A 15,335-nucleotide genomic window follows, 5' to 3' on the forward strand; every position below is an offset into this window, starting at 1 on the left:
AGAATAAAGTCGTCTAATCACGAGGAACGGTGGAAAAAATAAACTCTAGGGTTAGGGTTAGGGTTGGGTTTAGGGTTGGACTAGGGTTAGGGTTAGGATTTTTTTCAAAAGTAAAAGAAAAAAAAAGATGACGATATGGCAACTAGTGTTGAGCGCAAGTGCTCGCTGCTTGAGTTTGCATTGGGTGCTCAGGTATGCACTGAGTATCGCGGGTGCTCAAGTGACATGCTCGAGTCTCCGCCCCATATGCCTCGAGGCCAAAAAAAACTCGCGGGGATTGCCTGCCATGCACGAGTGATCCCCGCATGTTTTTTTTTTGCGCGTCTAATAACCATGAAACATGAGGGCAGGGACTCGAGCATGTCACTCGAGCACCCGCGATACACGGTGCATACCCGTGTACCTGATGCAAACTCAAGTAGCGAGCACTTGCGCTCAAGACTAATGACAACGTATTCAAAATGATGACCTAATGTTATCAAATTCGGTGTCGTACCTCTGGGTTCAAAATGTTCACTATACCCCCCTTGATAAAATCCTTGAGGGGTGTAGTTTCCAAAATGGGGTCACTTGTGGGGGGTTTCCACTATTTAGGCACATCAGGGGCTCTCCAAACGTGACATGGCGTCCGCTCTCGATTCCAGCCAAAAAGTCACACTGTGCTCCTTCCCTTCTGAACTCTGCCGTGCTCCCAAACACTGTATTTTCCCCACATATGGGGTATTGGCGTACTCAGGAGAAATTGCACAACAGTTTTTGGGGTCCATTTTCTCCTCTTACCCTTGTGAAAATAAAAAAATTGGTGCTAAAACATCATTTTTGTGGAAAAAGTTTGATTTTTTTATTTTCACGACTCCATGTTATAAACTTCTGTAAAGCACTTGGGGGTTCAGGGTACTCAACACACATCTAGATAAGTTCCCTTAGGGGTCTAGTTTCCAAAATGGTGTCACTTGTGGGGGGTTTCCACTGTTTAGGCACATCAGGGGCACATCCGTTAATCATTCAAGAAAATTTTACATTCAAAAATTCAAATGGTGCTCCTTCCCTTCCAAACCCTGCCGTATGCCCAAGCAGTGGTTTTCCCACACATATCGGGTATCTGCTTATTCAGGAGAAATTGCATGGTGCAATTTCTCCCGTTACCCTTATGAAAATGCAAAACATTTTTGTGGGAAAAATGTGAAAATTATATTTTCACGGCTCCATGTTATAAACTTCTGTGAAACACCGGGGGGTTCAAGATGCTCACCACACATCTAGATAAGTTCCCTGAGGTGTCTAGTTTCCAAGATGATGTCACTTGTGGGGGGTTCCACTGTTTAGGCACATCAGGGGCTCCCCAAATGCAACATGGCATCTGCTAATTATTCAAGCAAATTTTACGTTCAAAAAGTCAAATCACGCTCCTTCCCTTCCGAACCCTGCCGTGCGCCCAAACAGTGTTTTTTCCCCACATATGGGGTATCTGCCCAGGGGAAATTGTACAACAAATTTTGGGGTCCATTTTTTCCTGTTACCCCTGCGAAAATAAAAAAAAAATTGGGTCTAAGGTAATTTTTGTGAAAAAAGTTAAATGTTAATTTTTTTCTTCCACATTTCAAAAATTCCTGTGAAGCGCCTGAAGGGTTAATAAAGTTCTTGAATGTGGTTTTGAGCACCTTGAGGGGTGCAGTTTTTAGAATGGTGTCACTTTTGGGTATTTTCTGTCATAAAGACCCCTCAAAGTGATGTCAAATGTGATGTGGTCCCTAAAAAAATGGTTTTGTAAATTTTATTGGAAAAATTAGAAATCGCTGGTCAACTTTTAACCCTTATAGCTCCCTAATAAAAAAAAATGTTGGTTCCAAAATTGTGCTAATGTAAAGTAGACATGTGGGAAATGTTATTTATTAACTATTTTGTGTGACATATCTCTCTGATTTAAGGGCATAAAAAATAAAATTTTGAGAATTGCAAAATTTTCTAAATTTTCGCCAAATTTCCGTTTTTTTAACAAATAAACGCAAGTGATCTAGAAGAAATTTTATCACAACCATGAAGTACAATATGTCACGAAAAAAACATCTCAAAATCAGGGGGATCCGTTGACGCGTTCCAGAGTAATTACCTCATAAAGTGACAGTGGTCAGAATTGTAAAAATTGGCCTGGTCATTAACGTGCAAACCACCTTGGGTTGTAAATGGGTTAATATTGATCAGAATTACTGTAAGTATGCTGACATCCTCTTATATACCGTATGAGCCTGCACACAGCCCCCCTATATACCGTATGAGCTCCCACATAGCCTCCTATATAAAGTATGAGCCCCATCATAGCCCCACATATACAGTATGAGCCCCCACATAGCCTCACTATATACAGTGAGCCCCTACATAGCCTCTTACACACAGAATGTGCCCCAGATAGCCTCTCTATATCTAGTATGAGCCCCCACATAGCCTCACTGTATACAGAATGAGCCCCCACATAGCCTCACTATATAGTGAGCCCCACATAGCCTCTTATACACAGCATGTGTCCCAGATAGCCTCTCTGTATCCAATATGAGCCCTGAACATAGCCTCACTATGTACAGTATGAGCCCCCCACATAGCCTCACTGTATTCAGAATGAGCCCCCACATAGCCTCACTGTATTCAGTGTGAGCTCCACATAGCCTCCATATATACAGTTTGACCTCCACATAGCCTACATATATAGTGTGAGCCCCGCAAAGCCTCCTATATACATACAAATATTCTATACACATGAAAAAAAAAACACACCACCACATACTCGCCTCGCTCCCATTCTCCGCTGTCTGCATCCTGAGGGTGCAGATAGCGGTGAGAATGGGTGGCAGCGGGTGGGCAGGGGAGAGCAGGGTGCGGCCTGTGGCCCACTGTTTCAGCTCTTCAGCTGTCTCGGTCCAGGCTGGACTAGAACATCCAGAGGGTTAGATGTGGCTCGCCGGCCACAATTCGCCCAGGTCTGAAATACAGCAATACTTTTGTATTGCAGTAACATATATACACTACAGTACAACAGTACTGCTGTATTTAGTGTAAACCATTGTACCGTGTATACCCGTGTATTCCTTGAAAAATTATTCATACTTCGTGAATGTTTCCACATTTTTTCACGTTACACCCACAAACGTGAATGTATTTTATTGGGACTTTATGTAATATATCAACACAAAATAGCAAATATTTGTAAAGTATAAGGGAATTGATACATGGTTTTCCAATTATTTTAAAAATATAGATTTAACCGTAGCCTACCTGGCTTTGCCACAATATAAATATATATAAAGTCCAATTTTCCTTTTTTTCCCCTCTTTTTTTGTGTTGATCCAATACACGCAGAGGAAATAAACATGTATATAACAAAACGTGTAATTTTCTGAGAGAAATACTCGATTTTCATTATACAGCAATGCGGACCGGGAAAAAAAAAAAAAAAAGGTTCTTGGATGAAAGAAGAAAAATTTAAAAAAAATATGAAAGCACAAAGATGGAAGAAAAAAAGTCGCCTGGCAGTGAACAAGTTAAACCCTTTGGCACTGCTCAGAAATTTATGATTCTGATACCCCCCAAACAAGCAATTCCTGGGAATCAGTGGTGATCCGGGATCACAGACTTTGCTGATGAAACATAAGTACACACCATTAGGTGCAGTGTACATAAGTGTTGCACAATTCAGTTGTAGAATAAATTATGTAGTTAATAGGTCACTTTGTGCCATGGATATTGTGCAATGAAACAAAGGCTGAGCAAACATGACTCTTTCTAGACGCAAAGGCTCAACAAACCTACTGTCCAGGTGTAGAATTGATTAGGAAAAAAAATTAACTTTGCCAGACAAATGCAGATAAAGACTGGTTCTAACTGCTGTATTTTGTCATAGAAGTCAGCAGAAAAAAAATTCTAATATTAATCTGTATTTTACAATGTATATGTTAGGGATCTCTTTATCTGTAATTTTGGAGCAATACTAAAATGTTCCCTGACAATCTCTGCTGGATCCTTGATACGTATGAAAATATCTGGTGGTCTTGATGAAGTGGTAAACTTAAGAGTAATGTCACTTATTTTGTTTCTAAGGGGTAACGTTTCTCCTTACGGAGAGTGACATGTCAAGCATGCCAAGGTGAGGAGACTTTTAAACCGCAATGCTCCTCTGGGAAATATGCAAATTGCCTCTTCAGAGAGGAAGAGGACTAGAACTTTAGTGCTGGGGGGGGGGGGGGCAGTGCCCTGAAACAGTGTCTGTAAATTGAGATTCTGCCTTTTATCCTAAGTCACGTGACAAGGCTCATTACAGAGTCGATATTGACATTTATGATTGGTACTTCCTATAGGTGGCACTAGAGTTCTAGTCCTCTTCCTCTCTGAAGAGACAATTTGCATATTTCCCAGAAGAGTATTGCGGCTTAAAAGTCTCCTCACCTTGGCATGCTTGACATGTCACTCTCCATAAGGAGAAACTATACCACTTGGATCCTGGTCAGACGCCTCTCACCCAGCCAAACCAGATCTGCACTGACGAGGGGCCGTACCCTTAAACACAGTGGCTGCAAATTGAGATTCTGGTTTTGGCTTTTATCCTAAGTCATGTGACAAGGCTCGTTAGAGAGTCGATATTGACTTTTAGGATTGCTACTTCCTATAAGTGGCACTAGAGTTCTAGTCCTCTTCCTCTCTGAAGAGACAATTTTCTTTTCTTTTGTTTACATTTTTCACTTAGAGATATTCATTTTATCTGTATGGTGGTCAGAGCTCTCTAGAAATCCCTTTTCCCTACAAATAACCAGAGTTAAAGGCTATGTACATCTTTGCAACAAGTTGCATCCAAAGTGAAAAATTGCTGTAACATTCTTACATAAATCCTGAAGTGAAAGACGACTTCTGATCCTCCCACACTGTGACGTAAAATGACAACGGATTAAAAAAAAATGGATGTTCTTCATGCACAGGCTCAGAGCTGTCAGCTGTATCAGCCTTGTTCTTCCATGAGCCATAACTTTATTTTTCCGTCAATATGGCCGCATGAGGGCTTTTTCTTGGCAGAACGAGTTGTAATTTTGAACACCACCATTCATTTTATCATGTGTTGCACTGAAAAGCGGGGAAAAAAATTGCAAATGCGTTGAAATTGCAAAAGTGCAATTTCACAATTATTTGTTTTTTTTTATTTACCATGTTCACTGTATGTTAAAACTGACTTGGTAATATGATTTTCTAGATCAGGATGATTACGCCACCATTATTACGATAAAAAAAAACTATGAATGTTTGGTAAGTGGTGAAAAAAAGATTGGAAATTTGTAAAAAAAAAAAAAAAAAAAAAATTTTGTTTGTGTCGCCATTTTCTGAGATTCGTAAAGCTTTCCTTTTTTGGGATATGGGGCTGGGTGAGGGCTTATTTTTTGTGCATCAAGCTGAGTTTACTGAAACCATTTTGGGGTAGATAAAATGTTTTGATTGCCCGTTATTGCATTTTATTGCAATGTTGCTGCGACCATAAAAAACGGAATTCTGGCATTTTAATTTTTTTCTCGTTACGCCGTTTACCGATTAGATTAATTTATTTAATACTTTGATAGATCGGAATTTTACGAATGTGGCAATACCAAATGTGTATTTTTTTTTTAATGGGGCAAAAGGGGTGATTTTTTAAAATAATTTTTTCTCACTTTTTACTGTATTTAATAGTCTCCTTGGGAGAATTGAAGATGTGATTGTGTGATCACTTGTACTATACATAGCAGTGCATCAGCCCTGTTATGTATAGAGAATAGAACGATCTCCTATGATCGCCAGCCATGGGTCGGGCTTTCACAGAAGGATCGTAATGACAGGCACGGGCGTCATGAGCAGAACCCCGGCTGTCATGGCAACCCATTGGCGCCCTGCGATCATGTTATGGGGCGACGATCGACGGGGGGAAATACCGCTCAGTCTGACGTCACGCGTTAAATGCTGCTGTCAGAGATTGACAGTCTTAAACATGTGAAATGTAATCTGTCTGTAAGCGTGTGTTCACATGCAGTGGATTTTTTGCCACAGAATTGTGCGCAGCAAACCTGCTGTGTCTTACAATACCAGCAAAGTGGATAAGATTTTGAAAATCCCAGCAATGATGTTCACCAGAAGTTTCACCCCCTTTGTGAATCAAACTTGCCAATGGCCCCGTGACAGAAAAAGATAGTACATGGACGTCATCCTTGTGCTGCCTGTATTTTACTGTTTAATGGCAGCACAAGGGTTCTCTTTTCATGAGAAGAATGGATGCAATAAGGATTGTAACATCGGACTCTCAGACTAAAAAAAAAAGTTTTTCATGTAAAAAAACCCCAAAAAACTGATGAGTGAAACAGACCTAGGGCTATGTTCACAAATCCGTTGTACACATCCATGTGCTGATTGGCGCCAGTGCCAATCAGCGCTGGGGTCACTGGCCCTGCCTCCTGTCGAATTGAACATGAAGAGGAAGTCCGGGCTGCAGCTGATCTCTGACTTCCTCTTCATGTTCAATTTGTACGAATGTGGAGACAGTGATGCCAGCGCTGATTGGGCACCGGGGTCATGTGTCACAACATCGCACGAGAGCCCTGGGACCGCAAGTGCAGACACTGCGCGAACAGCGCCGGCACAGGAGGGGAGTAGAAACCTTATTTTATTGGGGCCAAGTGTGGGGGATGAGAAATGGTTGTCCTAGTAGTGGACAACCCCTTTAAAAGAGGCAATTTTATGTTACATCTCAAAGTCTGCAGGCTAAAATCTAGAATCTTATCTCCAAATCCCGCTTCAAAGAATATATTTACAAACTCTAATTTTATTTAACTGCATAATTATAGCAGTATTTTTCTTATAACCAACATGGGCAGTTCTGTGCCACTCAGATGTGCCCTGAGATCTGCTGGTCTGTGAATATCTGCAGCAGCATCCCCCTCCTCCCCCTCACCGCCTTTATTCACGGTTACATACTAAATATATTTATCCATTTCAAAGCTAAATATTACATTTATTACATAAACCTTTTATCCTCTCCTTTTAACTTTGCACATACTATAAAGAACACCGCTCGTAATGGCAGCTAGCATTTACAATATGATAAAAAAAAAAAGAATGTATATGTAAAAGCATTTTATTGTAATAAATATTTCTATTTGGAACACAGAATTTTCATAAATTATTCACAACCTCAGGTCAGCAAAAAATACATTTTCTTTCACGTGAAAAAAACCCAAAACAATCCTCCATACAACTTGCAAAATTTGCACTTTTTTTGAGTAGTGCAAAGCTTTTTTCATTTCTCTCCATCTACTATAAGCATAGTATGTCCAAGTCAATTAATAGCCCTCAATACATTTCTTAGGAGACTTCTGTAACAGTTTTAATGCATCACATATACGCCTGGACTTCAGTAAATCTTTATAAATCATAGAAAACGATATTCCTGAGCTATACAGCAGCAAAGCTTATATTCTCCACTGATCAATAGCTGCAGTGTCCTCAAAGGAAAGTGATTTTAATGGATAAAGGATTTTGCTGTGATCAAGATTTTCTATCACATATAAATATTATGAATAATAGTGAAATTGACCAAAAAACAAACTGGAACATTAGCCCATAGGAAGCAGTCGCAATAACATTTTCATAGCTATAATCTGGTTACTGGGGACAGCGGTCTAAGTTTTCCATTGCAAAAGTCAGTATTTACTGTAAAAAAAGGTCTCAAGTCTGGATAGAACTAGAAATGGGAATGTCAAGGATTTAGGCTGCGTGCCCACTATGCGTTTTTCAAGCGTTTTTGCCGTGGAATTTCCGCAGCGAAAACGCTTAAAAAACGCTCGGTAATACGTGCCCCATGCTCCCCAATGATAATCCGCATGTGCTGTGCACATGCTGCAGAAATTTCCTCTGCGGATCATCATTGCGGAAAAATACGCAGCATGTTCATTTATTTTGCGGACACGCAGCGTAATCGCCGCCAATGACTTGCATTGAAACGCTTCATATCCGCATCACTACATGTGCACACGCGGATATGAAGCGTTTCAATGTGCGGATGGTACCCAGGCCTGGAGAAGAGGAGACTCTCATCCAGACCCGGGTACCATAGAAACTGTAAAAAAAAAGAATTTAAAATAAAAAATAAAGATTATACTTACCTTCCGATGGCCCCCGGCCTCCTCAGCGATGCGTGCGGTGTGTTGGGCGGCTCGCGGTGGTGAGGACCTGACATGACGTCATTGAGTCATGTGACCGGTCACGCGACCGCTGACGTCGGAGGTCGCGTGACCTGTCACATGACTCAATGACGTCATCGCAGGTCCTTCACACCACCGCGAGACACCGGGGAGACCGGACGGAGCAGAGAAGGAGACCGCGGGCCATCAGAAGGTAAGTATAATCTTTATTTTTTATTTTTCACCATTCTTATTCTTTTTTTTAACTATTACTTGGTCACACTATATAAATCCATGCCGGTTGCATGGATTTATATAGTGTGACCAAGTTGTCAAGCACTTTCCAAGTGATGCTAAAATCGCTTGGAAAAGCGCTTGATAACCCGCATGCAGAAATGCATGCAAAAACGCTTGACAAACGCTTCTACCTGGCGGGAAAAACGCATGTACAATCCGCATGAGTTTTTCCTGCCAGGGAGAAGCGGAAAAAATATGCAGCATTTCTGCATCGTGGGCACATAGCCTTAGAGAAAAAAATCAATTAAACTTAAAGGCTCTCTATTTGTTAGTGTCTGAATACAAATCAGTTTCCATTCACTGATGGCAATCTGTACAGAGCCATCGCTGCTTACCAATAAATCTAGAATCTAGGCAATGACTGAGATGCATGCATCATATGTACCAATCTCCCGCTTATGCTCATGTTATGCTGCATTATTTCTTAGAATATACTGCTTCTCATTGTGAAGAATCCAGCAAGTAATGATAAAATTTAGGGAAAATGCTTAACTGGCACTAAACTAGACTATAATGTATATTCTGAAAGGGAGCAATATTGCATAATTAGCATAGCTAAATTGTATCCAGCTGGTGTGCTAGAGCTAGAGCAGTGGTTCCCAACCTTTCTTACCCCGAGAGCCACATTCAACCCAGAGACGGTAGTGAGCCACATCCAGCAACCCTCCCCCATCCCATCCTACTCTCCACAGTAGTACCACATCCAGCGACCCTCCCCCATCCCCTCCTACTCTCCACAGTAGTACCACATCCAGCGACCCTCCCACATCCCCTCCTACTCTCCACAGTAGTACCACATCCAGCGACCCTCCCACATCCCCTCCTACTCTCCACAGTAGTACCACATCCAATGACCATCCCCTCCTACTCTCCATAGTGGTACCACTTCCAGCGACCATCTCCCATCCCCTTCTACTCTCCACAGTAGTACCACATCCAGCCCCCCCCCCCCCCATCAACTCCCTCCCTACTCTCCACAGTAGTACCACTCAGAGCCCGCTATTACCGGTATCTTGCCAGTAAAAGGCTCCCCACAGAATGCACAATGAGACCCTTTAGCCACCTCCTATACAGGCAATATACTTACATCCAGGGGTTCCCACTTTACCCCAATTAGGTATAACCGTATCAAGCATTCGCACTTATTGTGTAGAGCTTCAAGCACCCCTCTAACAGTATCATCCGCTCTCTAGCTCACAGTATTTATACTCTCCTCCCTTCCCAGCCAAATATATGCACACCCATATCTGCTCTTCTGTGCGTGGTTCAGTCACCATCTGGAGACCTCTTCATAGCGGTTTCTAGATGCATCAAGCTTGTAGAGAGCTGCAAGCCACATAACTTGGGCCCATGAGTGACATGTGGCTCCTGAGCCACAGATTGGGACCCCTGAGCTAGAGTATAAAAATACAGCACTCTGGAAAGAAGGCCCTGGTGCTCCAGTAGGGACACAATAACGGGGTACCCTATACAGTAGAAAGATCTGCAATCAATATAGCATCGAGTTCCTGCAATCTATTTAGCTCACAGTTGACTTTCCAAACCAAACCCAATCATAATTGTAGCAATGAGCACCATTTTTTTCCTTTTAAGATGCAGACTTATTAAAATTCCTTTAAAACACTCATGTTTTTTTAAGCATTTACAAAAGCTGAAATAATTGATGAAGACCTTAACAGCATATCTCACTTGGTGGTTGAGGATCAGTAGTCACAGTATCTGTCAAATTTATATTGCTCATCTTCAGCAAAGCTAAAGGAAAGACTGAAATATATAAATACACATTTTTTTTTATTCTCCTAGTTGGACTTTGCACACATCCAGCGAGTCATCTAACACTGCTTTAAACTATTGCAGGCGAAGCCGAGTCCTCTGCTGATCCTTCTAGGCTTGCAAACCCCAATTTTCATGAAGTAGCTCATCCAAAAAGACTTGTTACAAAAGCTCGAATCCATAGGGCAAGATCACAGGTCTGGTTTGTATGTCAGTTCTTATTAAAAATCCACATCATCTGAGTCTGTGGACGCGCTGGAGCTTTTAGAATCATCATTATTCTGGTTCCAGACGAAACGGTAATTGTCCTCAAGCTGCTGTTGTCGCTTCTCTTCTTTGTGCGCATCTTCTGACCCCTGTATCTAGAACAACCAAACAAACACAGAGTAGATTTTATTGATAGAAAAGAAAACACATCAACTTGGAAATAATTAATGAAGGAATGTACTGAAAATTATTACCGCAGAGGCCACATTTACATATGTTGCGTCATTGTGGAAATTGCGTGTTTCACCAGTCCACGACCGGGCCATTGACCCAATACTGACCAACCACATTTTCGTGTATTTTCATACATCAGATTTAAAAAAAGAGTTATACATTTTTTTCTCGTTCGGATAGTCAAATGGTTCTTGCGTCTTTCATGATACATGGGGCTGAATTTTTTATGTCGCTATCATATTCGCTTTTTTTTTTTATTACTCATATCAGCAATATTGGTGGAAAAATAAGAGAAGTGTCTGTTTTTCCCATTTTATTAATTTATATTTTATGACTACACGGGCCCACTAAAATACATTTAAAAATGTGTTCTCCATTTTGTAACAATTATTCTTATATGTTGGACACTTTTTATGGGAGCGAGGGTACCAACTGCGATTAGATTGACAGTGGCTTTTTTTTTTTTATTTATTTTACACATTGTGCCCCCAATAAGGTCATAAAAGATATTTTGGGGCATTTAAATATGGAAATATTTTTTATTTTTATCTCATTTCCCCTGTAACTGGGGCCGATATATTAGCCCCAGTTACAGGGGAAATGCAGCCCCCTGACTGCATTGCAGAGCTGTCCTTGTCTATGATCTACCAGCTCCTGCTCCCTTCTTATAACCTTATATCATTATACCCATAAACAGTCCGTGCCTTTTCTGTGGTGACCGCACTTCCGCAGCTTCATGATCGCTTTTTAGAACAGCACTAGAGAGTAAGAGCGAGACCGCCTGGAAATTTAAAGTCTAAATCAGTCAGAATCAGTTAAAAATCACTTTATCATGTTTCAATCACATATTTGTGAATCCATCACGGGTTCCATACAAATTCCCAAAAACCCAAGTCAGATGCGCCACTGACTTGATTTCAAACGAAGTATAAAAAAAAGTAACCTCGAATTCCGTTGAAGTTTTTTCATTTGGTATCAATATCTGAAGTCAAAAACAATAGCGAACTCTGCAGTGCTATTGCTCACGGCTTCAAAGAAGAATGCAAAAAGCGTGTACCCTTGGTAGACTGACAGTTTGTCAGCCCACGGTAAAACGCGCGTCGAGGTGTTTTTCTGGGGTCCGGTTTCACCATGACAAAAGGTGATTATCGAGTAGTCCTGTTCATGTCCACTGTATAGCTGTTATTTTTTATATGTAATTATAGTTAAACTCAGAATGTCACGTGGCCTTTTGGGAGTTTACCAGTTATAACCCCAAGTGTATACAAACCATATAACTGTAATCGCAGGTTCTAATTGGGCCATGTGATCTGCCACATTTATTCATACACAGCAAGCAGTGGCAGTCAGTGCAGTACATCAGAAATAATCTCATGTACTACATTCGTGTACTATATACTTAAGATTATACGAGTCCCTGTGTGCAGACTTTATATATAGTTCATTTATACCTCAAAGTCCATAATATCTGGGGCACGAATTTTGCATAGATGCACAGGACCTTAATTATTTTGCATCAACTGCCAGTGTTTTGAGCAGATCCCCATAGATCTATTGCTGAGCGTGTACCCTGTGAAGACTGTCACATTTTAATGATTTTCTCTCCATGCATAATCTCTATGTTATATTCATTTTTTTGCATTATGGATTGTATGTTTTGAATTGAATAAACGTTGATACATTTGCACTTTTTGTCTATGCCTCGTATGGTTGCTGTAGGTTGTATTCTATTAATGAGGGATGTTTATAATCTCTGAGGAAGTATTTTTTTCATATTGTAAGGTTTGTCTGGGTTTACACAATAAGCAATGTTCACACGTTGCATTTTTGCTGTGTTTTTTTCTGCAGGCAAAACCTGCTCTCTTGGCAGTAAAGGAGCTGCTTACAAAAAGCAGTTTTTGCTGCTCTTTTCAGGTACAGTTGTCTCTTGTGCATGCCGATACAGCTTACTGCTTGTTGTTCCTGAGTTTTCTGCAACAAAAAAAGCAGCAAAGCCAGATACCTGCATTTTTGCACTTACTCATTTCTTTTTATGGGTGAAAAAACACTGCAAGAAGTGACATGCTGCAATTTTCAAAAAAACAGCAGTTTTCCAATTCAGTCAGAAAAAAACCCCAAAAGGTGTGTGCTTGAAATTTCTGAAATCACATAGCTTTTGCTGGTACTGTAAAACACAGCTTTTAATTTGCTTTAAAAAATGCAGCAAAAAAAAAATGCAATGTGTGAACGTAGCCCAACAGAAATTAACATGCAAGTGACATTAGAACAGAAGATCATAGGCTGCTACTTAGCATGATGAAGGGGTTAAAACACAGATTTCAATGATGTGTCACTTATTAGCCTGTGTGCTGTTTATTTATACTGAAGATTTTATCTCTAGGGCATCACTGCTGTGACTAGCTGGTGCCTGAACACAGGTCCTTCCCGTCCCCTGTGATGAGCAGCTCACTATCAATAGACTATCTACATACAGAGCCTGGTGTGGGCAGGAATAGCTTTCTCAGCTCTGCTTCATGTTACATCTAAGAACTCTGATAGTTTACTGGGTGCAGCAGTTGTGACACAAAATGATACATCACTGGAATCAGGGTCTCTTTTCCAACATCATGGTGCTCTCAGATGAGTTAGCAAAAACCTGCTGAAATACTCCCTTTAAGAGGGCTTGTGAGGAGTCATTTTATTCGTATTAAATAGTGTGAATGTGAGTAGTTGTATATCTAATCATGCGCTGCAAAAAACTTAAAACATTTGTCCAATTAGTGACAGATTCTAGCAATTTGTTAATGGAGAATTTCCTGCTATTCATTTATGGTGAATAATTGATAGACAATATTTCCTAAGAATAAAATTGTCCAATCTCAAGCTCGGCTTGGGTTAGCCTTTTAACCATAAACAATTAAAATTTTTTAATTTTTTTAAAGTATTTTTACAAAAGGTTATGCTTTGATACTAAATTGCAGTTTAATGGAGTCGATTACTGTAAAATGCAGGGTGGCATTTTCACAATGTGCCAAGTGCCTACATTCAGCTTAAATGGGTATGGAAGGGGTTAATAGGATATGATTTTAGAATTCGGGTGCTCATGTTTATCAAAATTGTAAACATTACCCTGACAGTGAATTAGTAAAATAAGTGAAAGGAAAACCACATTGCACTCAAGTCCAGAGGCAAAGACTTTTCACATGTAGGAACCCCTTTAACAATAAGTCGGAAGAAATTCTTTAGTAAAAGACTATCACCAAAAATTACCTTTTTTTAATTTGAATCTATTACTAGTAAAAATATAAACTAATTTCTAAATATAAGTGAGGGCGAGCAGCTCCTGGGAACAAACTGCTGCTTTATTAAAACATTTTGGGTGCAGCTTCACTATCATTGTCACACTAGTCTGTGCTGTGAGTGGAGTTAAAACGCTCCAATAAGAGCAAAGACCAGTGTAATAGTGATGGACAGAGAAGCTGCAGACAGCCAGGGACCACTGTAATAAACTTATCACTGCAGCAATGACCCCGGGAGCTGCGCGTATAAAACTTCTTGGTCTCTTTTCTCACTAAGCAATGAGATCTCACCATAACTTGAGATCTCAGTCTTTAGTGGGAAGAGAGATCAGAAAGTGTAATCATACAAGCGGCTCCTGGAGACATCGCTGCTCTTCTGAAAAAGACCGAACACCGTCGCTCCAGCAGCGATAAGTATATTATAACAGTGGTCCCTGCCTGTCAGCAGCTTCTCTGTCTGTCTATCACTATCACACTGGTGTTTGCTCTTATTGGAGCGTTTTCACTCTGATCACAGCACAGACCAGTGTGACAATGGTAGATCGTGAAGCTGCAGACAGGCAGGGAAAAGTCTTCTAATAAAGCAGAACTATGCCCCGGGAGCAGCGTTCTTCCGGTCTCTCTGCCTGAGTGGGGCAGAGAGATTATTGAAATGCAGTGCTTTTAGGTAGATAGATACGGACGACTTTTAAAGTCAATATCTATCTAAAATAAGTAAACACACATGTAATTAGATTTTTAAATACATCAAGAATTTTGGCGATAAATCCTCTTTAAAGTATCTCTTATGCTTTAAAAATATATCAATGAATCTATTTAGAGTGACATACATACCAATATATTGAAAAAAATATCTTTCAAGTTCCTAGTATCCTCTTCTGAAAGCCAATGTCCATCATCATCGTCACCAAACCCCCCGGTAAGTATCTTTATCTCTATTTTACCTGTTTGAGAAGAAAAATAGACACAATTATAGCTTTTATTTAGACACTGGGGAGGGTTGCAGGGAGAAATAATACTATTTCTGGTCTGTCTTTCTGCTTGTATTCATAGTCTGCCACTCCCAAGACAGTCAAGCTATAAAGGCAGATGCAAGAGTTTGTGCCCCCTGAAGTGTAGTGCCCAATCACATGAGCACTGTGCAAGTGTATGGTGCCCTACATTGTCCTTCAGACGTTGGCAACAAGTACAGGACAGGATACAGCAGCCAATCTCTACCACAAATTATGTTGCTAGGTGCTATCCACCTGAAGTAATGATTTTGTGCAGATGTACAGCAAAAAAAAATTGAGGTAAAAAAAAAAAAAAAAAAGTTACATTTTTTAAACAATCCAGGTTGCATTTAATGAAACTGAAAACTAAAAAG

General features: G+C 40.4%; 1 protein-coding gene across 2 annotated transcripts in view; it reads right to left on the reverse strand.

Moving 5' to 3' along the window:
- Positions 1 to 10,042: 10,042 nt before the first annotated feature.
- The window catches only part of OS9 (OS9 endoplasmic reticulum lectin), a 72,401-nt gene continuing 67,108 nt past the window's right edge, over positions 10,043 to 15,335 (reverse strand). For both annotated transcript variants that reach the window (XM_073663284.1, XM_073663282.1), the window contains 2 exons: positions 14,804 to 14,913; positions 10,043 to 10,612 (listed from right to left, as the gene is read on the reverse strand). In XM_073663284.1, the coding sequence (XP_073519385.1) occupies positions 10,472 to 10,612; positions 14,804 to 14,913 (251 nt within the window). In that variant the 3' untranslated portion in view covers positions 10,043 to 10,471. The remainder of the gene's footprint in view (positions 10,613 to 14,803; positions 14,914 to 15,335) is intronic.

Source organism: Phyllobates terribilis, unplaced genomic scaffold (assembly GCF_046119375.1).
Source record: "Phyllobates terribilis strain yellow unplaced genomic scaffold, ASM4611937v1 Scaffold_2__4_contigs__length_985480577, whole genome shotgun sequence".
In the NCBI taxonomy this organism is placed as follows: Eukaryota; Metazoa; Chordata; class Amphibia; order Anura; family Dendrobatidae; genus Phyllobates; species Phyllobates terribilis.